Genomic DNA, 24007 nt, shown 5'->3' on the forward strand with positions numbered 1-24007 from the left:
TGTGCAGCTGTTCTTTATGCTTTCTGTCAGTTGGTCTGGATGTGATGGGGTTATAGTAGGTGCTGGTTTTCTTTTATTTCTTCGCCACATGCTCTTTTAAAAGCATGTGGCCAGTACCTCAGTGGGGCTTTGATTGGCCAATACTCGTCCATGGGCCCTGCTTGATTGGTTTAAGGATGTCATTTTTAATTTATGCATTATATTTTCACTTAGAAGTTGAAATTTATAAATTTGTAGTAGTAATATTTGGTAAATGGAAATAGTCTGACTTTAGATGTAAAACCTTTGACCAACAGCTGTCTCTGTATCCACCAGGAGCAATTTGTACAGACCAAGCTTGAACATAAAGAGAGTATTGGAAAGAGAAATGCCCTATATCTCTTCACATTGTGTTTACATATCTTGTAATTAATGTTTGAACACTCTTTTGTTAAAAGAAAAAGGTTTTCCTTGAACCCCAGTCAGCCTCTGCAGAAGGCCGCTCACAGTGAGCCTGGTTCTGGTTCTGCTGGAGGTCTCTTCCTGTTAAAAGGGAGTTTTCCTCTCCACTGTCACTACATGCATGTGTGGTGTGAGGGATTGCTGAAGAGTCGACAACAAAATTCAGCGAAAATTGTCACTGCAAGCTCCTTCTGGAGGAGCAAATTAATGCCTGGAGACAAGTAACTGGTTTTCCTTGACAGAAAAGTTTAACCAGTATGATAGTATTGTTTCTGTAAAGTGCCTTTAGACGACATGTGTTGTTAATTTGCGCTATATAAATAAACTGAATGGGATTAAAGCGCCTCATATTATAAGCATAGCTGTAGACACAGCTATAAATGAAACGAACTGGATTTATAACCAGTTCTTGAAAGTCCATATAACCCATAATAACCGTATTCTCCTTTCATTTGGATTTTCTTTCATTGTCCTGCCCCCCCTGCTCTAAAGACCTGTATCCGACTGGCCTGTAAATGATCTTCTCACCGTAGAATCATGGATTCAGTGTTTGGAAATGGCCTCATTCTTGTTTGCAGATGATAGACGGCAGCTGTCTCCTCTCTAAGACCAGTGCTGATGCATCATCTATGTTCTTTTTTTTTTTTTATGGACAGGCTTGTCAGATCTGTGAGCCCTTCCCCCATTGGTTCTTAGTTTGAATGCTTCAAACTGACTTCTCCAAAGGCAGGAGGTTAGAACAGAGGACCTTAAGCTAGCTCTGTGTGATTTGGTCCGATTTGAAACACCCAAAGATCCCTTTCTCTCTATGCTCCAACATTGTGTCCTACAGAAAATGTGTCACAAACTGGTTGGTTATTTAGTTCTAATCCAATATATAAAGTACATAAATGCAATTCGATTAAAGTTGGGATTTTTCTAAGATCAGCCCACTACAAAAAGAAGATTTTATTATTAGGCCTTTTACACATATTTAGTTCAGCCAGGAAAATTGTCAACATCTCAACAATGATAGGAAGAGAAGTTTAAGTTTATATAGAAACTTAAATACAGTAATTTGTTAAATGAGGCAGTCAGGACCGAAAAAAAAATTGAAAATTCTTGGTTCCAAGTAGCCAATTTCTTTATATTGTCTTCAAACAAGCAGGGCTCTGTAGCAAGGAGCACATTGTGGCAGTTTACTCATCTAATGAGGCGTGGTGAAGAATGAAGGAAAGGGGGAGTGTAGATAAATATGAAGGCCTCCTGATTTGGCACTTTTGGGAAAACTTTGTGATTAATAGCAGAAAAACAAAAAGATAGGGAGGATGGATTGTTAGTGAGAAAAATAAAGAGGGGGAGGAGGATGAGTTAAAGAAGGGAAAGGAGAATGATGAGTAAGAGAGGGGGGGCTGAGAGGTTCAGATAATGAGACAAACAGTTATGGATGGATGGATGGATGGATGGATGGATGGATGGATGGATGGATGGATGGATGGATGGATGGATGGATGGATGGATGGATCCTTTAAAGCTTCAGACATGTTCTACTTTCCCCTCTCTTTGCTCTGAAAGCTGAAAGGTACGGCGGACTGTGCAGCATTATGTACACAGCTGTGCTGCCTTCGCTGTCATGTGTAAACCCCATTCTCAACTGTCAATACATACAAAAAAGAGAAAGCACCATTTATATTACAACCAAAGAGGTTCACTGTATTTTAAAGGGTCTTAAAAGCTAGAGTAGATGGCAGTTATGACATGAAGAAAAAAGATACATAGATTAAAAAACAATGCAAAAAAAACTTTTAACATCTTAAGAGTGTGCAGTGTCTTTGTTTGGAACTGTGCTGAGTCAGAATGGATGAAAACTGTCTTCAATTTTCAGGCCTTGCACACAGATTAATTATGGTTTCAATGGATTCCAGGATGATGAAGAAAGAAGACGCTTCAGACTCCTGCAAACCACAGCTGCACATCTTTTTAAACTAGAGCTCCAAACTGTTAGCTGTTACCATGGTAGCTTTAGGATGCACTGCAGTGACACACTGAAGTGTTGAAAGCAGAAGCTTAAAAGTACTTCTTTACACCAGTTGCAGTTGTGCATATGATTTCTTCTTTGTTTGCTGTTCATAAATAGCATTTGCATGGTGGGGTGATTTTAGGGGTAAAGTAAGAAACTTACAGAATGTTAAAACTAAAAATGTAAGAACAAACAAACAAATGCACAAAACAGCCAGAGAGTTTAAGTAGTTTTTTGTGATATGGAAACTCTGCTCTCTGTACATCAGGATGGACTTTTTGTCTCAGTATCTTAACCTTGTATTAGAAAAAAAAAATCCTTCAATATTCATTCCACTTATATGGTGATTAGTATAAAAACAAGAAAAAGGCGAGCCATATTTCATTTAGGAAATTAAAAAGAAACTCCTGAAGTGATGTTTTCATTTCTGTGTTATCACTGATGAGCCTTGCAGGACCTTTAAGTCTTTAGACATGCAGACCTCAATGGTTAACAGAAAGAATTAAAAATATTGAGGATCCAGAATGCCTTCCCTGATCATCTCTATCAACCAAGCAAACCCCTGCCTTGTACACTGAAAAGGAAAAGGAATTTTTGTTAGAAAGGTTTTATTGAAAATCATATTCGTTTTGTTGTATCTTTTAAAGCAAAAGTGTTATTTTAAAAAAAGATATCCTCATCATCATGGATGATATTACCTTCTTTGGCTCATTTGCAATAGATTTCCCACCACAGTTTGCCAGATTAAGCAGCAGAGAAGGATCTTTTCCTGCTGTTTTATTCATTATCTGTGTCACAGAACCAAAGCACTGCAAAGAAAGAAATCTAACCTCCACATCAAGCTGAGGACACAGCATTGGACCATAAAATCCTTATACCGAATAAAATTGGAGCGAATGCTCCCAAAACACTCCCTCAGCCTGCTGTGAACCGACCGGATGTGGTTTATGAGTCAGAAAATAAGGAGCAGCAGCACCTGCTCTGGGTGAAGGTGACATTAACTAGAAGACTGTAATACATTGATATCCTACCTGTCACATGACTTTGGTGTCCTGTGATTGGCTCAAAGGATTGTTAGCAGAGGGATGTCATTAAAGGCATCACCCTCCATGACTGTCAGGATGGACATTGGCAGTTCTAGACCAAATTTACCAGGGGGAGGCGGGGGAGTGTGGTTAATTATGGGGATGAGAGAAAAAACAAGCCAATAAACTGCAAAATATTGAACTCTAAGTGAGTTTCTTTAAATAACTGGATTTATACTTGAATTAAGCAGGTAAGTGAGATACTTTTCCAATTAAATAAGAACGCTTACATTCAAAAAAGAAAGAAAAAACTGCAGTATCTTATTTGAAGTGCGTAATATCTAATTATTATAAGGGTTAAAAATACTAATTCCATTGCCAGATCACCTTATTTATGTCCTTAAATTATGGGTAATACACTTATTTTATGAAACGTCTACTAATTTTTAGGTTTTTTTTTTTTCTTCTGTCTTTTTCATCCTTTAAAGTATTAAGGGAACCAAATAGCAATGTGTTGCCCTAGAAACCTCAGATAAAGTAAATGAAAACTGTGATTATATCTCAATATGCCTGAATCTAAAACTGCAACAGTGCATATAATCACAGGGACTTGGACCACTTCTACAGGGACACTGGCCCCGGTCTAGAACTGCCAATAGATATTCACACTGTTGCATTCTGGTCCTCAATACCTTCAGTTAAACTATGCTTGTTTAAGCTCCTTGAAAGTATCATGAAAAAAGTCCAAAGTTTGCTCCATCAACCTCCTACTGCTGCAGCAATTCCTGTTTTCTGTGCACCTCTATGAAGCACATGTTTCTGCCACTCAACCTTTCATTAATATGCTTTGCTAGTATCCTCTGAAGCTGCTCTGGTAAAACTTCTTGTGGCTTATCCTCCTCATGGTGGGGGTCACAGTCTGCAGGACAACTCTCAAGTCAAAATGCATCATTCAGTAACTGATTATTACAAATCATGTGTTAAGGAGTATATAAAAAAAACTGGCTGTGTAAAAAAAGAGACAGTTCTCAGTATTTCTATGAAGACCTTCCAAACTAACCAGAACAGCTGCAGCTTATATCTGCAGTTGAGCACAGATTAGCTTCCAACAGGCCATGTCAAGGTTGTTTTCTGCCACTGAGAAGAGTGTGTGTCAATGTTTCGCTCTAGCTGGATATAACCGCATCTGCCTTCATAAAGCTTGAACAGATGTTGCTTCAGAGCTACTTATTGTTGTCGGTGGTTTACAGTCAGCGTAATTTAGAGTATGTTCCCGTGTTTAGTTTCCTTTGTCTCTCTGCTATATTTTGGTTACTTTTCAGGGATTTAATTAAAGTTTGTTTCTACATATGTGAAAGCACAGTTATCTTCTTGTTGGATGGGCCAAATGGGTACATAGGTATGTGTTTATAAAAAGGAAATTCACATTAATCTTCAATAGAATCAGCTACAAGGACAAGATAAAACAATTTAATGATATAGCAAATCATAAAAAGCCCTGCTTAAAGGTTGGTTTGTGGTGTTTTCTTATGCAATGTAAAATTTTGCACAAAGCAAAGTGAAGGAAATTTAATATTAGTGGTAGTACATTATTTAAAAAATAAAAAGAGAAAAAAACTAGTTGGTGAGGGGTGTTTGTCTGTGTGGGGGAGTCTGCTGAACCTGACCAGCGTTGGTTGGGTTTTCCGGACATGCAGTCATTTGCTTTCCCTTGAAAAAACTAACCCTCTAAACCTGGTCAGAACTTCATCCTACTGCAAACCATTTTTTCCCTCAATGTTCTTCATGTCTTCTTAGCCTCAAAAGGAGGAATTAAATGAAAAGATAAACTTAATAAAGCAAAGAAAATGTATACTGTAAATCTGTGTGAATACGGATTGTTGCCTTGTTTAAATTCTATAGGAAAGGTTGCCAGATATTAACAGTCTTCAAAGAACCCCCAATGATATTGGTTTAGCTTAATGTTGCTTATTTAGCACAACTGGGTAAATATTGACCAAATAAGAACTTGGATGCAGTGGCAGTTCTAGACCAACAAGGCAATAGTTCCATATTTGATATTTTAACTCTGACACAAAGAACCACTTGCAAATCTGAATTCCCCAGATATAGTCGATAAAAAGTTAAGTTTATTCGTCACAATTTAATTTTTGTGATCAGTTGATATTTAGATGTAAAACTGATTGCAACCCCTCGGATGTCGGTGCTCTAAACTTTTTTATATCCTGAACCACCATTTTGTAGTTAGTGATTTTTTTTAACTGCCCCACAAGTGCTTTATTTTCAATAAAATGAGATTGAAACATTTCGGGTGTTTTAATATTAGTGTTATAAAATATCGCTGTTTAAATCTTGAAGGCAACTTTGCAATGTTTATTGGTGGAACCCTAAAACTGATCTCATCTCAATGACACTGAAGCTAAAAAAGCAACACCTTCATTTTAAAATCTTAGTAAAAATAAAAGAAAAAAAAATAGATCCAAGTGACCAATCAGCTACGGTTTCTTTGACAGTGCATATATTTAATAATATGATTTCAGTATAGAGGCCAGGACCCGTTCTATAGACGCCCTAATAACAGAATTGATACTTTCAGAACCAACGTGTATTTAAGCTTTTCAAAGAAACATATTAACACTGCTGAGCAACATGTTCAACAAAAATCAAGCTACAAACTGGAGATAGTCAACAAGCATTTATTAAACTGCATACAAACCAACTGTTTTATTCAGGTTGAATCAGAACGCGTTTTCCTCCATGAACAGGACAAAGACAATCTTCTAAACTCTTAGATTTAGCGTCTACTGGTGGTAGACGTGTTTTTGTCACCAGTGACGCCGCAGTAAAATCCTTACAGTGGAAATGTTAATATATACAGTAAAAAATGTGGAAATATGTTCATATCAAAAACACTTATACAAATAATTGTCTTCTCCATTGTGATGAGGTGAAAATAGAGGGTTGGGGAGCGGCTTCTTTGGTGGCGTGTTTTGATCTGCCGCATTCACATAGTGTGAAAGAGGTGGAAAAGATGTCCATCAGGTAGAAAAAAACTTTTGTCAGGGGTCCTCACAGTCTACTAATTCTTCTTCTTCTTTGCTGGTTTGACAGCTGGCAGCTCTTCTTCCTCATCTTCCACCTCATCATCATCATCTTCTTCTTGTTCCTCCTCCTCAGACATTTCAAAATACTGTGAGGCTGAGAGAGGAGCAAAGTTAATAACATGCTAACCTGTGTCTTATATGAAGTTTTGTGCAAGATATGCCCAAAATTAAGCATAATTTTAAAGTAGAAGTTTTTTTTTATCTTTTACAAATAAAATTAAAATTCAGTTTATTATATAGAGCCAATTCACAACACATGTCATCTCAAGGCACTTTATAGTTCACCAGATCATACAGTCAGATTGATTCAAAGTTTTCTATCTAAGGAAAACCAGTTGATTGCATCGACTCGTTGACTCCAATGCAATCCCTCACACTAAACATGCTTGTAGCGACAGTGGAGAGGAAAAACTCCCTTTTAACAGGAAGAAACCTCCAGCAGAACCATCCTCAGTGTGAGCGGCCATCTGCCGAGGCCGACTGGGGTTGAAGGAGACAGAAGCAGAGATAAAAAGCAGCTGTAAGCGTGAAAAGCATGAACATACCAATAAGGTGGAGGCCACTAACAGAAACTGGTCCCGTTCCAGCTTTAAGGCGTAGAGTAACTGGGGCTTTCAGCTCAAACTCTCCCAGGTTCACCTAAAGAAATAATCAAAAAGTTTTAAACTTTAGGTCAACTTTGTCTCCATGTCTTTAGGAAGCCATTCACTGTGAGGTTTACACACCATAGGCAGACACTTGAGGTGGAGGTTGGCTATGGGGACTGAGATTGTTTTTCCCAGGTGGTTCATGGCGGTTACCTCCACCACGTTGCTCTCCTCCTTGGCTCCCTCACCAAGGCAAACCTTAGAAATAAGAGTAATTAATGTCAGCGCTGATCCACATAAAATAAGTTGCCGGTTAGTAAAGTTGAAAAATCGAAACCGCACAGTTGGACAAACTAAACATGTGGGTAAAATGCCAAAAAAAAAAAACCTGAATGTACAGTTCTAAGCTCTAGGAAGTGCTCCATGTCCTCGTCCTCCTCATCCGCATCTCCTTGAAAAGTGTAGAAAAGTACTTTAGAGGACAGCTCGCAGCCTGCGAAAAGAATAAAACCATTATATTAATGAGGGGAAACACAAGAATGAAAATGACTATCACAGGTCCCAGAGACCCACGTGCGCGTTTTCAGAGCAGCTTTAGAAACTGATTGAGCTATTCTTACTGAACAAGAAGCTTTCCAACTTTGACGCTCCGGTACGGGAGCCCTCCGAAGATTCACCCTCAACGAAAGACATTTTGTAGAAACGTTAAAAGTTGTCTAGACTCTGAGGTTTTTGGAACGAACTAGCGCTCAGCAGGATGGAGAGCGGCGCGGAGTAGTGACGAAAGAGCGACGTCATATTTAGGCGACCGTTATTTTGGTGCTCTTGGCGAATCACCGTCGAGGGAAAAAAAAAAAAAAAATTATTATATGTATCCTGCGACTTAAATCTTAGTAAAATGTGGCTCTTTATTTTGTTTGTATAATGTTTTCTAGTATAAAACAATCGCAACTGAACATGTCCTTTTGTCACAATATAAAGAAAAAAAGATTTTATTTTAAAATCGTTTTCTGCGAATGATTGCTGGGTTAAAAACAGCTTTTTATGGCCAAACGCTATTTTAAAAACTACTAAGAAAAATCTCGAGGATATATTAACAATTACAGGTAACTATCAGGTAATGGGTACTTTTTAATTAATTGGAATGAAGTAGTCTTATTTTTGTAGAAGTTATTAAATAATTTAAGGAAACTGGTGCCAAAAATATATTTATTACAATTCAGAAAAAATTAGCCCCCAAAAATGAATGACACAAATTAATAAAAATACAACCCATAACTTAACAAATGTAGTCTATACTCGAGATAAACAGCACCATAAAAATTATGTTTTATATATATATATATATATATATATAATTCTCATAATGAAGAGATAACCCAATAAAGTTCTTAAAGTAATTCATTTAAAAGAATTGGTTGAAAGGCTTTAATCACAATTTATAATAAATCATAAATTACAAAAAAAGTATACTATTCTTAATAAAAAAAAACTTTCAATCACCAGTCTAAGCTTTGAGAAGAAAACAGTGATATCTTTGAAAGTTAAAATCATATTAACAAAAATGAAATATCTGAAGTCGCTAATACTCTTAAACATTAACAAATTGGTACTAAAGTATAGACTAACTGAACCACACATAAACATGACAAATATTACTAAAAATATCTAGGAACATAAAACCAAGTATCTGTGATTACAGCTAGGATATCTAGAGGAGAGGCAAATAAAAAAAAAATTAAATATAGTGAACAAGACAAGAGTCGTAATTTTAGACGATTTATTACTTTAATGTTACTTATCTTACATAGAAATATTACAGAAATAAACTGCCACATTAATGACCCCCGCCCCCCCCAATCCCCAAAGATAAACTGTACAGTCTAGGGGATTTCTCCGAGTAATTAAGTCAAATGTAGTCGACAGAAAGCAAAAAAAAATAAAAAATTACAAGCATCAAACAGTAAAACCTCCTGTTGGAAGAGGTAAGCCACTAAAACACCAACTTCATTTGCTGAAGAGCAGGTCCGTTGGAGTTTCCTTCCTTGTTAGCAAGTGGGACGGATCTGTCCAACAAGGGATTAACATTGTTTTCCTTCAACTAAAAACAGAATGCAAGTCATTTTCAAAAATAACATACAAAACAATTTAATACTTCATGAATGACAATATATACAAACAATCTGAGCACAACACTTTTATGCTTGTTTTTCAAAGTGGCATGCTTCATCCTATATGAAACAGAGGAGACTTTTACCAATGTCAGCCACAGCAAATCCAACACACCTCATGCACATCATGAATGTACAGTTTGGAAACATCAGTACAGTTTGGAAACAGGAAGCTACTGGAGAGCAGCTGCTGTAGCAAAAGTGCTTAAACTAAAAAGAAAACTTTTGTTTTTCCAGGAACAAATGGAAATGAGTCAGAAAAGCAAACATTTAACTTGAAAAAAAACAAAAAACAAAAAAAACAATGATCTAGCTCAAGAGCTTTAAAGCTGTAACTGAACATAGAACCATGATCAGGATTCAAAGAAGAGGCTCACCTGATACTACATTCATTAGAATAAAAGGATTTAAAACTGATGATTTAATTTAAGTACTGATCGAAGAACTATAAATACAGAAAAAAAGGTTTGACTACCAGTGTTCCTGATTAAAAAACATTGTTTCTGGTCCCAATGATTTATTTGAGCTTTCTTTAATAAAGAGGGCATAAAGTCAACATTTCAATTTAACCAGAGAAAATAAAACGAGGACTGATGCATATCATTTTGTAAATGTGAAAACCAACGGAACATAAAACCAAAACAGACCCAGCAGATGCTGTAAAATGAACAATCAGTTGTAAAGATCAAAAAGGCAACAGCTGGATGGGAATGAAGCACAGAAATGAATAAAGATTAAAAAAAGAAGCAAACTGTTAACATGTAGATGCTTTTCTATTGCTTAGCAAATGTTTGCAGCTACTTTAACGGAAATCAAGAGGAACCTTTGGCTAACTTTTATCAACACTTTCTTTGACATTCAGGCCTTTCCTCCCCCAGTGTGCTGCGAAGCACTCCAACCTTCTATTAGCACCTCTTTCCTTCTTATTTGATGTCCAGAAACTAAAATGAAAAGAGGAAAGCCAAATTTAGGAGCCACCTTCTTTTCATTGTTGCTACCGTTTCAGATTCCTCCCCCCCTTTTTAGTAGGATGAATGAATGGATGTAGTAACAAGTCATGGGGTCCTAAAAATCAATGCTGGGGGGCCACGCTTTATGTTGAACCTTTATCTGTTAAATCCAACTGAGCCACAACCTATAACGATGGTATGATTTTCCTGTGCTCATTTAGAAAAATCCCCCCCTCCCTCCAAAAAACAGAACGGCCTGGGCTGAGCCCAATTTTAATGGAGGTCAAAAAAACAAAAAGAAGAAAACAAAGAAGGATCTCCACACGATGAGGTACCAAAAAATGCTTAAGGTGTGTCGACTGGCTCTCGCTCTGCCCGTCGCCGTGACAGTGCGCTTCTTCAAAGGCTGCGTCCCATAATGATGATGTCTTTGGGGAAGCCGTCCATTTTGGCCACTTCAAAACATCCCAGCTTACTGTAGAATTCCATCATTCGTTTATCAGTCTGACGAACTTTACAAAAAGCACCATGAGAACCTGAAAGTGAGAAAAAAAGCGATAAACTGTAATCATGAGACAACATACATTCCGAAATATTTATAGAAATGTATACTTTTCTTTCAGACCAACATTAAGAATAACTGAATAATTTATGTGACAGCTGCAGAGTTCTACTCACCATTAGCCTTAAGAGAAGATAACAGACATCCCATCATGCTTTTGGCCACACTGGGGTCAGTGACTTTGGCGTGAATGTCTACTTTAATGAGGGATGGAAAATTGGACAGGAAAGAGTCTGGTAGACCCTCCTCCTCCTCATGAAAACTCAGGATCATCTTCTGCAGAAATAAACAGCAGATCATGGATTGAAGTCACCAACAGGAGAGAGAAGCCTTCATGTTTATACAGACGCTGTACGTCTGTAGATGTTCATACCTCAGCCTCGGAGAGATCCTTCTCACAGTCAGGTTTGTGGTATTTCTCTTGCATGAAGGGAATCCAGCTCAACTTGCATTTCTTGATGAAGGGCTTCACGTCTACAGTGCCAAGAGCATAACCGCAGATCCCCTCATCATCCTCCAGCACGAAACCGTAATCTGAACTCACCGTCAGGAGCCCTCCGACTAACCTGTAATCAGGGATCAGGTCAGCATTAAATATTCAGTTTTAATCAAATCCAGTTGACTATAAATTCACGCAGGCTGTACCTGTCCCCTATCAGGTCGGATTCCTCCTCGGCAAACGGCTCATCTTCCATTCCTTCACAGTACATTTCCTTACAGATTTTATAAACTGCAGCCTGCAACCAAAGGAGACGTCCACAAAATTAAAAGTAAGCAGCGGGACAACCTGAGCTTCAGTGGAGTGACGGCAACATATTTAACAAAGGGATAAAATCAAACTGTCAGATGATGAATATACATCAGCATTCACAGCTCACATCCAAATACATAGAAACATTGCTCACTTTTGGGACTCAACTTTCACCATAAAGGTCTACATTGGATGGATAGATAGGAGGTGTAAAGGAAGGAAGGTAGTTAAGACTATAAAAAGGGAGGGAAGGACACAAAGATAGGAGGAAGCAGGAAAACACGGACATAAAGATAGAAAGGGGGGGGGTTAGTAGAAAGAAAGAGTAGGAAGGACAAGAGGATAATATAATTTTGACAATGGCATAAAGAATAAGGGATGAAATCTGAAACACTTTTTACAATTCTCGTTTGTAAAGAACTAAAACCAGGCAGAGTAGAAACTCATAAATATTCAGATTTCAGCAGGATTTATAGAAATGTGGAGCTTTCTTCACACAAAGTGACATTACCTCATCTTTGGGGTAGTACGGCCGTATGGTATAGATTTTGGACGTTGGCAAAGAAGGTGGGGGCTGGTAGAAAAGATCGTTTGCCCCATCTATTGGCAACAATCTCTGTGGGTTTTAAAAACAAAGAGGTTCAGTTTTACAGAGAACAGGCAGGCGGAGGCTTTGCCTGACTACATTTGCTAAGATGTTCCACAGTCAACCCAGCATGAACCATGAAAAGACAAATCAAGTGCCTTGAGAGTCAGGATTAATCAATTAACGGGAGTTCACTGTTGGCCTGACAGTGGACAACCAGAGCAAACACCACATCCTTCTAATTTCTGCCTTGGAGCAGAGAACAACAAGTTTTTGCAAACAGAATGCAATGAGGGTTTATTTTTGGTCTGACTAAGGCTTTACTGACAGAAGGAGATGCTCCTTTCCCTTTGGTCAGGCATCGCAATATTACGCATGCGCAGGACCCTCCTGTTGAGAAAAATAATGATGCTAGCGCAGAAATATGGAGAACTCCAGGAAAAAAACCACCAGCGGAGGGGAGATAGAATCGAAACCCAAATGCTCAGCAGCGCACCAACCAGGTGGACGCAGTGTTTTAGGGAGGAGACTGGTTTGTTTAATCTTGGAGTTCTACCTTTGCACAAACGCTTGCGTTCTCGCTTGCGCTGCGATGCTTGCGCGTGCGCTCCCAAAACTCTTTGCCTGGGTTCTTTTTTTTTTCTAGTTTATTTTGCTCTTTTTTTGCGCAGTGCTTCCCTGCAAAGAAACGAGATGTCATGAAAAATAAAACCTAAGCCGTGCTCGCTTGCGCCGCTTGCGCCAGGGAAAAAACAGCATCTCCTTTGGCAGCTGCTGCAAGAAACTAGAAGACATCAAAACAATACAAGAAATGCCGCGCCAAAATCCGGCATAGGCTCTTCTTTCAAAGGGGCGATTGAAATTCCACCCATAGAGTCTGACAGTACTCCAAAGTTAACCTGGATGTTATGAATTTGGATCATTCCCATCAGCTCACCTTCGACAGACCAAACCTCATCATACCTGAACACATTTACCATAGCCTTCCACAGCACTTTTTCGTTTCCATTTAATTGCCATTATTTCGGTGCATTAGATACCTGGAACTCTCCAGCTAGACCTCCCCTAAAGGCCCAGGACTCTTGTTCTCCTTTAGGGAATTGTGCTGAGGACTGACTACGACACCCTGTTAGGAGCAGAGCCAAGCGGACATTGTTACCACAGGATGGGGCTCTGATACAGATGAAGGGAGCGGGGTATGAAGGGGCAATAGAAATGTAAATGATTTCTAATCATTAAAAACATTAACTGAAGTAAATTGCTTCGACTTAAAAGTACTTAAAAGGACGTGATGGGGTTCAGGCATCTAAATCTCATGTTTGTGGAATGGTGTGCTACTCAAATGCAGGGCTTTCTTTCTGGCTACATCAGCTGTTAAACAAAATGAGGACAGCTTTAAAACACAACCTGCAGATGAGCTACTTATTTTCTGCAGAAAGATAAGAAAACGGTCCTACTCCTCCGCTGATGGTAAAACACTGAGTGACGGGGAGACTTCCTCCTCTCTACAGATCACAACAGAAAGTTTTAGCTGCCATCGCCCCACTGATCTTAGCACCCCGTGTGAAGTCACATTCTCATTTTATCTGTCTTGTCACATGACGGGGAAGCATGAGTCATAAAAAAACCAGGAAGATCGAACGAGAGGAAGTCGGCACAGTCCCAGAGTTAAAGGGCCTCTCAGTCAAAACAGAGAAAAAAAAAAAACATGTATCTAAACTGCCTGAACATAACGGCAATGGCTGTCTGAACCTGGATGACAAGAAGCCCTGTCATGTGACCAGCCAAATGCAGCGCGCGTGCGTGCAGGACGCCTAACCCTGCCTTGCACATCAAAACAACCTCCTGAGAAGAGCTGACAGCACAGCATGCAGATGCATCCACATGAAGGAACCTTGAACTCAGCATGGATGGATTACTTCAAAAACAGCATCTCTGTGGATTTACCTCCACAAGAATCATGTTTCTTCTTTTTATCCGTTTATTTGAGCTTCCTTTCTCCAATTAGAAAGGAGAAATTCATTTGATGCTTTTCATTTTTTAAAACCAAATAAAACACAGGTTCCTCTGAGCAGGTGCATCAGGCTGGTCTGAACAGCTTTGGTATTTTTTAGGCCTACTGACAGAAACAAAAAGACAAGTTAGGAAGATGCCGCTAAAGAGAGAAATTTTTGGAGTTAACTGGAATTCAAGTTTAAACATCGCTGCGCAAGATGTGACTTCATCCGGAGGGTTGTTTCCTTTCCTCCAATTCAATCTTTTTATACAAATTTGGTTTGAGAAAAAAAAAAAAAAAAAATTACTCAGATCAAATTCAAAGATGAACAAAGGAAAGAGACAACGCCTGCATTGTGCATACATCGGCCACTGTCCATCCAATAGCAGTAGAAACTTGTACTGTGGATTCTTCCATCTGTACGTAGTGGAGGGAGAAAACAGTAGAAAATGGTTATTAGTAGGTGTTCTTAGTACAACAAGTAGGGAGTTTGTGACTAAGTGCCGGCTGCAAAGCTTCAATCAGGAGAATTCATATCAACCAATGAGACAATAATAAAAATTTAAAAAAAAAGCTGCGCAATATATATAAATGATTTACTCATAGAATTCTTTCTTCAATGTTTAAAGGTGAAATGAGCCTTTTTCCTGTGCAGGTTTTGCTGCCTGCTGTGTTCAACTGTTGGCTGAGATCTCAGCTTTATGCTGTAGAAGAACAGGGTAGAAACCTGGAAATGAAACTGGGTTACAGGGAGTAACCTGCAGGCCATGCTGCTGCTTCAGGATAATCAATGCAAACCTCCAAAACAATGAGACATCATCCAGCAATGAATTCAACTCAAACTATATCAAGTGTTTAACCTCACAAATGTGAGTAAAACCCCCAAAAACCCTCCTTTTTGACAAGTAGTATGGGTCAGTAATGCTCCAGCTAACGGCGCATCAACTTGTCAACAATGTTCGTATAATTAAGTACTGCTCTACTAATTCTAGCATTCTATATTTTCTGTAGTTTAATGCACCAAAGAGCAGCAAATGTGTCAAAAACAACGTTAACCATAAAGATAAAGAGTAATTATAGCTTTTATTTATACATGTAAATAATAAAAAGTGATGTTATACATTCTTGGTAATCATCATCCAACTACTTTCATAGAGGTAAATTAACAATACACTGGGGAGTTTCAGCCAAAACACTTTTGACATGTTTGAGTTTTCTTTTTTCTTTTTTTTTGTATTATTATAGTTTCTATGCACCAGAATGGCCTTCATTAATCAGTCAGTCAACTTGCTCTCCACATTCGCGTGCGCGTTAGGGCATGGAGGACGGGGGATAGGAGACTTTCCCCACACCCGTCCCCACAGACAGAAATGGAGGAAACTGATGGAAATAACGTAGGACACACAGCAAGCAGCAGTAACCCCGGAGTGGCATTGTCTGTACTGGACATCATAACTCTGGAACTTATTGTTGGATAAACAGAGAGGATGTTAGCAGTGCAAGCGGCATTCAGTCTGACGCAAATATATAAATAATTACAGAAAACAATTTGCATGTGTTAAAAAGTAGATTTTTTTTTTTTTTTTTAATTCTGCTTCATTTGTTCAAAACTGATCTATACTAGCTTATTTATTATTGGTAGGAAAACTACAGATTCAAGGTCTAATTTGGAGAAAAGAAAAAACTATATTTAATTATAAATAGATAAAAATATCTTCTAATTATGTTAAATTTGAAAAATAACGGAATAATCCTTAAGTTATTAAATCTATGCACCTGATCAATCACTAATTTCAGTGTCAGCTAAAGTTTTTTTTGTATTATTTTGGTATTTTTCACCAAGGCAAAGAGGCCCCAAAGTTCCTCAATACATACCGAGCCAAAGAACAAAAGACTTGACCATAGACATGATGCTCTTGATGTCCCAGATGTAAGGGTAGAGGTCAAACAGGATGGTGCGGTTGGCTGTGTTAGACAGCCGTGTGAACATGTGGATGACGGAGCAGCACATGTCTTGAAACTTCTCCGCCCGAAGCCGCCATTCTTCCACCTGAGTGCAAGAGATGCAGAGAGATCTTAGTAATTGGATCTGATCTGATCAGGAATCAGACCTGCTTTTCTAGTGATGTTACTTTATCTTTATACAAACTAACTCGGCCGGACTGAAATTTAATCTAAATAAAAATCAGTGTTTAAACCATAAAGATGTCTTGTTTGATTTGCACACAGTAATGATGTAGTTCTGGGTTAAACGCTGTAAATCTTTTAAAGGTTTTATGTGACACCGTTCTCCTGTTTACTCCTGTTCTTTTCCACTGTAGTCTGCCAAGATGCCATTACAGAAGAAAACAAATTACAGATGATGCAATATAAGGGAGCTGTTGTATAAACAAATAAGCATGACTCCACACTGTTACAACAGGCAATTTATAATCATACATACGCCCCCCGATGGACACTGAGGGTAGTGTACATCCACCATTTTGTTTTCAGCTCCATTACCAGCAGGTTTAGCCAATAATGGACTGGGGCTTTCTCACAGATATCCCTCTGTTCAGAAAAAAAGCCCAATTCAGAGAAGCAACGCACCTTTTCATTTTCCTTCCTTTTACAGTTGACGCTAACGACGCTGCTGTTGGCTCTTAACCAGTTGAACTCCTTTAACATCTGCGTGGCCTTGGGTCCATGTTCGTAAGGCAGATAAAAGAGTTCAGCAAGCAGACACAGGTCCTCCAGTGTGGGAGCCTCTGGCGTGAACAGAGGCTTCTCATTGGGGCCCGGCACGTACAGATCCTGGTGGCACAGAGACCACATCTGGACATAAGAGGTTCATTCTATGAGGATTTTAACCTAAAACACAAATATAAACAATCATAGTACCTGTTTAAGCTGATCGTCTGTCTGCATCGGAGCAATATCACTCGCAGAGTCCTCCTGGATTAACTCTTCAGAGGACTTGGACTCCGTCAGACTCTCCTTGTCTGTATCCATAGGTTTTAGGTCCTCTGCCATTTTGTCAGCCAAGATGGGAGCGACGTCTTTTTCTTCCGGATCCACCTCTGCTTCCGGCTCATCCACCTTCTCCACCACCATCTCCATCGGCTCCTCATCTGAATCTTTCTTTTCTGTGTCCACCTGCGTACGCCAAGAAAGGGAACATTTTACTCCCTGAGATAAGATGAGCGCAGTTTAACTAAGACTGATGAATGGGAGGAAATTCATGTGATTATATTCAGTATTTAGAAGAAGAACAGCTGTTAGAACAAACTAAGTAAATAGACTCACCTCCTCAGATTTAGCCAAAGGATGCTGGAGGGGATCCAGAAGGAGAGGGGGCATCGCAGGAGACATTATAGGCTGCTGGAACACGGTTGTGACTGACGTGGAGGAGCAAAGGGAAGGGGCCGCCATGGAAGTTACGTCGATGGCCGTGCTTTTGGCACCACTCTGAGGCACCTGTCGGCCTACAAGAGCTCAGGGTTAATTCAAAGAATGTTTGATTTAAAAAAGAATAATAATGAAATGTTTGAAACCATTTTGGGGATCAGTCTTACTGTTATATAGGTGAGGCACGCTAAATTCTGTCAACCATTCAGTCAGAGCCAGCCTTAGTGCAAGCTGTGGACTGTAGAGCATGTCTGTCTCCAGCTCCTCATCGCTGCCTTCATTCTCCAGCTTGATCTGGATGGACACAGTGCTGTCCTCACCATCAGCTGATAGACAGAAAGAGAAATAAGATTTAGTTTAAAATAGTAATAGCTATACATGCTGTGTAAGACATATGTGCAGTTTTGTATCAGTGTGGAGAACAGAGTTCTTATAGTTAGTGTTTCCATTGGACTTCAAATGATTTTCAGATTAGAATGTATGACCAAATTAAACATTTGAATAATGTGTAAGAAACTGATGTAAAAATATGTTACTGAGAAAAATTGTATTGTTTCAAAGATAAATGTGGGTGGAAGACTCATCTTGTTTGGGTTACCCTAAACCTAATTCAGATAATTTAAACCAAAGATTGTCATCTGCAAATATCTTCTTTTTATGGAACATTTACAAAATACTGTATAATATCCAAACTGAACCCTTATTAAGAACAAACAGTACCAGATTATACGCTGCTCCCCAAACTGGCAGCATATTTTAATTTAGATTTTACTTATTTGAAACTGATTTCAGGTTTTACATGTTTAAAAGGTGAACAAGATGAGATGTTGGGCCATTAATTAATTTATTGATTAATCAAATTGTCTGAGTAAAGATAAAAGTTTTGGAAGATCTGTATTTTTTTCTCCATTCAATTCACTGATTGGTCTTCCAGAGCTTAGATTAGCATCAGTTCATCCCCCTTTGTTCTTAGATGCACATAACTGGTAAACCATCTCTCTTTGTGATAACAATTTAATGTGTTATATTTGAATTGTTTGTTGTTTTACAAGCAGGTTGCGCAGCTTGAATTTCTAGCTGATTAAAATAAAAACTACTTTCTGGAAGTAAGTCATGCAATTTTCTTTGTTTTTTGTAACAAAACCTAATGGAGAAAGCAATGATATTGGAAATTCAATGTTTAAGCCGTAAAAGGAAGGAAGTCTTAAGATCTTTAAATTTTAGAAATGTTTAACTTTCAAGGCTGAGTAGGATTTGTCATTAAATGATTTCTTCATCAGCTAATACTTACTCATGACCACATCCTTGCGGACCCCGTTCATGTTAGACTTGTACCAGGTGGCCAAAGTGTGAATTGCGACAAAATTTGATTCAAACTCGCAATTGGGATTGGTGAGGACCCCCTTCAACCTGGGAATCAGTTCCGTTGAGCGACCCTTGTACGGCCCTAAGAAAAGCCGCTTCTGGTCATAATCATTGGCATGAATGTTGTCCCAGATCACAGGGGCTCTTCTCAGGATCTTTGACACCTCCTCAATGGACTCTACTGGGATTTCTTTAGAAACCACTTTGGGACCTACACACAGAATAAAATATTCAAACCAATGATGAAAACGTCCAAACAAATGAGACACTCAGACACTCACCTGTCCACAGCACATCAATGCTAGGCAGCAATTTCTCTCCAACTGTGTGGAGGTAGGGAGATTGCGAGACATTTGGGTAGCAGAACGTCCCACAGTACTCTACAAAAACAAATAACACAGGCATTCAGAACTATATCAATTTTGCAAAAACAAAAAAACAACTTATGGAATATAACTGTAGTACCTGTGGGGCAAAACAGGAAGGTTTCGGGCTCTCCCAGGTACTGGTAAATCTCATTTGTTAAAGAAACCTGAGCATGAGCAAAGGAGCTGAACACTTCTTTATCAGCAGGGCACATGTTGTGGTCAATATCATCAAAAAGTAAGGCAAAGGACTTGCAGCCAAAATGTGTAACCTGCAGGAAACAAAGAAGATACATTTTTAAAAAGGGGATTGATTGAGTTTCTGGTACCTTAGGGATGTTCAACCCTGGTTTAAGGTCATCATCTTTGGAAAAATAAAACAATTGAATACCTGATCAAGCTTTCTTTTAAGTGCCGTGACCTCTTTCTGATTGGAGAAGGTTATGTCTAACCCAGGGGATATGGCATATATAAACTCTATTCCATGCTCCTTGGCAGCACTAACTAAAGTCATAAGTTGTTCTGTAACAGATGATAGGGGGAAAAAATGGTATACAGAAATTTAAACAGTATGATTTGCCTTTCTTAAACCACATTTTATGGTAAGAATCAATTACAAAATATTCACCAGCTTCTTCCACTGAATACATCTCTCTCCAGAACATTCTGTGTTTGTAGTCATCTTTAGGTGCATATAGATATGTGTTCAGTCCCCATTTCTGTTGCCTGTAATTCAGTCAAAATCAAATAGGGAAATAAGTGCCACGAAATAAAAAGCCCAGCTGCCATCTGATGGACTCAAGACTAAATATTACCTTCTGAACAGCTCTTTTCTCTGCTCCATAGTCCAGGGGCGCCCATAGAACCCTAAGGAAGAGAAATTATACAAGTTTAACAAGTCAACATGGCAGCTATTTGAAAGGACACATACCTGGAAGTAGGTTTATACCAGAAAAAACATCAGGGCTATTTTTGCAATAAATAATCAGGTAAAAAAAAAAATGTTGGCATCTGGTAATCAATAATACTTTTAAATAATCTAATGAAAAGATAATTCAGTGGAAAGGATGATCCAAGATAGTGTGGTGGGCAAAAAGATGTTAAAATATTCCCAATCAATATGGTCTTAGCATTGGTGGATCATTGAGCTGGCAAATCAAAGAAAAAAACCTGCCATGCAACACCTCTTTTTGCAAAAACCGTCATTTTATTTTAGATTTTATTATTATGCAAAGAACAGCTCTGACTACAAACATTCATCTGACATTATCTTCTTGAAATCTAAATTATAGTTTCTGCGCAGCAATCTAGTAAGGTGGGCACATATTTGGTGCAAACAAAGGCCCACATTATGCAAAAGCACATGCATGCAAAATAATTCAAATATATGATCCGTAATAAATCAAAAACGTTAAAAAATATGCTAATTAAAATGCCATCAATCTGCCTTCAGACAACAAAGAATATGGAACCAGTGCAGCAATTTTACTTTCGATATCTTCGCAGGTATAAAAGACTAAATATATAGATTAAATGTTTAGTGTTAGTCACAGTAGTACCTTCGACAACCCCACTGATGAATTTTCTGTGGCCCGTCGTTTCCACTACGATGCCGGGGTCCGCCACTGGGCCCGGGGCCTCCACGCAAGCCTCTCCAGAGACTGGGCTGGGGCTCGGCTCTACATCTAACGGAGGAGTGTCTAAAATCTTGTCTTTCTGAACCATCGTAGAAATGCTTAGTCGATTCAATCAAGAAATCAAAACGAAAATTGACACAAAAAACACGGATTTTACGTTTAAAGGACCAGCAGGGTCCCCTCAAAGGAAATGATCCGCGTCGCCCACCGTCGTTAAAGCTCACAATGTGAGCAAATACGTTCCTCCTTAAAAAAAATATCACAGCCTACTTTTGCAAAATATTTCTTTAGAATTGTATTCAGACCGCGAACGACGCTGTAGTCGTGAATAAATTTTATAAATCGAGAAAAGTGCCCGTCCGTCTGGGTTCGACCATCCTCTTCGGTTTATGAAAAATTTAACCTACTTTTCTTCGCTTCTTCCTGTTTACACCGAGTGCGCATGCTCAGGAGACTGGCTCAAACCGGTCAGAACCGGATCTGGATGACAAAACAGCAAAGCTTGTAGGCAAGCAAGAGATGGATAACACCATCACTACTGCAGAAGCCATTGTTACTGAACTCTAACTTTGCTTTTTACACATCTGTATTTAACTGTCTATATTTATAAAGCAACAGTCTTATTTATAATAAAATAAATATATAAAATATATAAAATTAATATTGAAATACATGCTAGACTTTATCCATCTTCACTAATTGAAAGTTTTACACATTTGTTTAGCTACCCATTTTTATATATATATTTTATACATGATATGAGGATGGAATTACTGCAGGTTGATACTCTTCTGCAAAAAAAGCCTAATCTTTTGACAGATGTAATCCTATTTTTTATACTTTCGTACGAACAATCTTTATGACTATTCTGAGACAAATGCCACCAAACCTAGGTACTAGAGTTTATTATAAACATTGTTTCCTGTTCATTTGAATGAAGAGTTCTGAAGATTTACTGTTTTGCATTTGGATCTAGTGCAACTTAACATTTGAGCAAGACCCTTAACCCCTGATTGCTCCCTGGGCGCCACACAATGGCAGCCCTCTGCTCCCCAACCAGATGGGTTAAATTTCTCATATGTTATATCAATAAAGTTTAATTATTATTATAACAAAGCATGACATAAAGTAAGATAGTATTACTTATCCAAATGCTGCCTGAATATTTTAGGTTTTTGAGAGTGCTTTATCATACTGTAAGTAGCCATTAGTTAAAAAGGAAAAACATCCTCAACAAGATAGTCAAGGTTAGCGATGAAAATGTTCTCCATACCATTAAACCACCAGAAGCAGTCTAAACTGCTAATACTTGACTAGATGATTCCTTTTCCCAAGAGGTTCATATCAAATGCTGATGCTACAATCAGAATTGCACTGCTAAAATGAGATTCCAAGACAACCTAAATTCAAAGTTGGGTTTATCCTGAATTAATTATAGCCTCAGTTTTCTTGGTGAGAGTTGACAGGTGTAAATGAAGAATAAATGCATTTTGTGCTCAGACTATAGTCTATTCCGTAAAAGTACCGTAAAACTTTACGGAATAACTATGACCTGGATGACTGAGAATCTTCATCAGCACTATAGTCTATATACCTTCTGGTTCATTCTTGTGTGTGATTTTGAAATGCTTGGTGCCATGAAGCCATTACTCCAAAAGAAACACTTAAATTCCAGAATACAATTTCCAATAATCATCCAAGAGGTGAGGCCTGAAATTTAATTGATTATTAATATATTTGGAATAATTATGGGGAAACTTTTAAGTCTTAGAACATCATCCAAAATATTAAATACAAGGGAGGCATCATGTTAGAGGTTTTTTTTTGCTACAGGAGTATCTGATGCTCTTCAGAAAATTGGAAGGCACAAAAAAAATAATAGATTTTAACTAAGAATACATGAGAGATTTGGTGTAGATGGGGCTTCAAAAGAAACAATTACATGAAGCATAAAGCTTTTCTGATTAATAAGTTGCTTAAGGACGGAGTCAGTGCTGTGGATTGGCCATCAAAAAGCCAAATAAACTATGGAGGAATTTAAGACATTCAAACCAAGTCATGCAGTTTAAAGGCAAGAGTAATAAATGTTAAAAAGTGTATGTAAACCTCTAGACTTTAAGAAAATGAAAAAAAAAAAATATGGTTAACAATTGGATCAGTCCTTCTGGTGTTTAGAAAATACAATGCTGGGGATCCTAGTGGACCCAGGATAGTAGAGGTTTATTCTATATTTCATGTCCAAACAAATGTTTATTTGTGGAGGTTTCTAGAATACACCTGTGTAAATCTAGAAATGCACAGCTCAAGACGGCTTCAGGTTGGCGAATCTCTGCAATTTAGATTTCTTTTATTGGAGGTTATTACGGCACTAGTGGCTTGTTTTTTTTTGTATGGTGGGCTGACAGGAAATGGGTACAGAGAGGGGGAGAGACATGCTGCAAAGACCACAGGTCAGATTTTAACCCAGGGCGGCCATGTGGAGGACTAAAGCCCTGAGTGCTAACCACTGTACTTCCAAAGCATGTCCCCGTTCCATTTTCACAAAGAGGGCACTTCCAGTTAGTAAATTAAACTTTTTTTCCAATGTGTTTCACCTCTGATGTTGGATGCTGTGCAGATGAAATAACTTTTCCAATAGCTTTTCATTTTTCTACATCTGTTAATGCAACCATACCAAGTTGGGACATTCTACCTAGGAGCAGCTCATTAACATCTCAAAAGACCATCTACAGGTCCTGGTAGTGCTGATAAGGAGGGCAGAGAATGGATTGGAAGAGAAGGAAATTCAAGCCATTTTGTCCATAAATCATTATGGTCAATGTGAGATGTTTTAGTTACAAGTTAGAACTCCAAGCCTTCACAGGGATCCAGAATGCAGTGTTGTTTTACGGCAATATGGCGGCAGAATCATTCCCCTGACTCAACACCTCTCTGGCCATACAATAACCCAGAGGTTTAAAGGCTAGGAAGCAAAATATTAAGGGTTACATTTACTTTCCTTTGGGGCAATTTAATTATTTGAGAAATGAATGTGTTCACCTTTGGTTTCAGCAATATGTTGCATTCTTAATTTAATCTGAC

At 38.4% G+C, this 24007-nt stretch overlaps 2 protein-coding genes across 5 annotated transcripts; both read right to left on the reverse strand.

Annotated features, from left to right (window-relative positions):
• Positions 1–6145: 6145 nt before the first annotated feature.
• Positions 6146–7946, reverse strand: npm3 (nucleophosmin/nucleoplasmin 3). Its single transcript, XM_015377636.1, has 5 exons — positions 7777–7946; positions 7555–7649; positions 7295–7414; positions 7115–7208; positions 6146–6663 (listed from the first exon to the last, which is right to left on the reverse strand). The coding sequence occupies exons 1-5, from the start codon at positions 7847–7849 to the stop codon at positions 6545–6547; spliced, it is 501 nt and encodes a 166-aa protein (XP_015233122.1). The 5' UTR covers positions 7850–7946; the 3' UTR covers positions 6146–6544.
• A 2406-nt stretch (positions 7947–10352) lies between these two features.
• On the reverse strand, positions 10353–21336 carry mgea5 (meningioma expressed antigen 5 (hyaluronidase)). Of its 4 annotated transcripts, none has more exons than XM_015377662.1 (19): positions 20849–21336; positions 20105–20156; positions 19918–20015; positions 19681–19811; positions 19390–19561; positions 19206–19304; positions 18851–19135; positions 17727–17885; positions 17458–17636; positions 17053–17307; positions 16762–16965; positions 16048–16222; positions 14536–14589; positions 13217–13302; positions 12102–12206; positions 11485–11576; positions 11213–11405; positions 10956–11115; positions 10353–10813 (listed from the first exon to the last, which is right to left on the reverse strand). In XM_015377662.1, exons 1-19 carry the CDS (start codon positions 21012–21014, stop codon positions 10677–10679), a joined length of 2802 nt encoding a protein of 933 aa, XP_015233148.1. In that variant the 5' UTR covers positions 21015–21336; the 3' UTR covers positions 10353–10676. The 4 variants fall into 4 exon arrangements, with proteins under 4 accessions (XP_015233148.1, XP_015233147.1, XP_015233150.1 ...); XM_015377661.1 differs by having other exon boundaries at positions 16762–16986; XM_015377664.1 differs by lacking the exon at positions 14536–14589 and having other exon boundaries at positions 20849–21335.
• Positions 21337–24007: the final 2671 nt, after the last annotated feature.

Source organism: Cyprinodon variegatus, unplaced genomic scaffold (genome assembly GCF_000732505.1).
Source record: "Cyprinodon variegatus isolate N-32 unplaced genomic scaffold, C_variegatus-1.0 Scaffold157, whole genome shotgun sequence".
Lineage (NCBI taxonomy): Eukaryota > Metazoa > Chordata > Actinopteri > Cyprinodontiformes > Cyprinodontidae > Cyprinodon > Cyprinodon variegatus.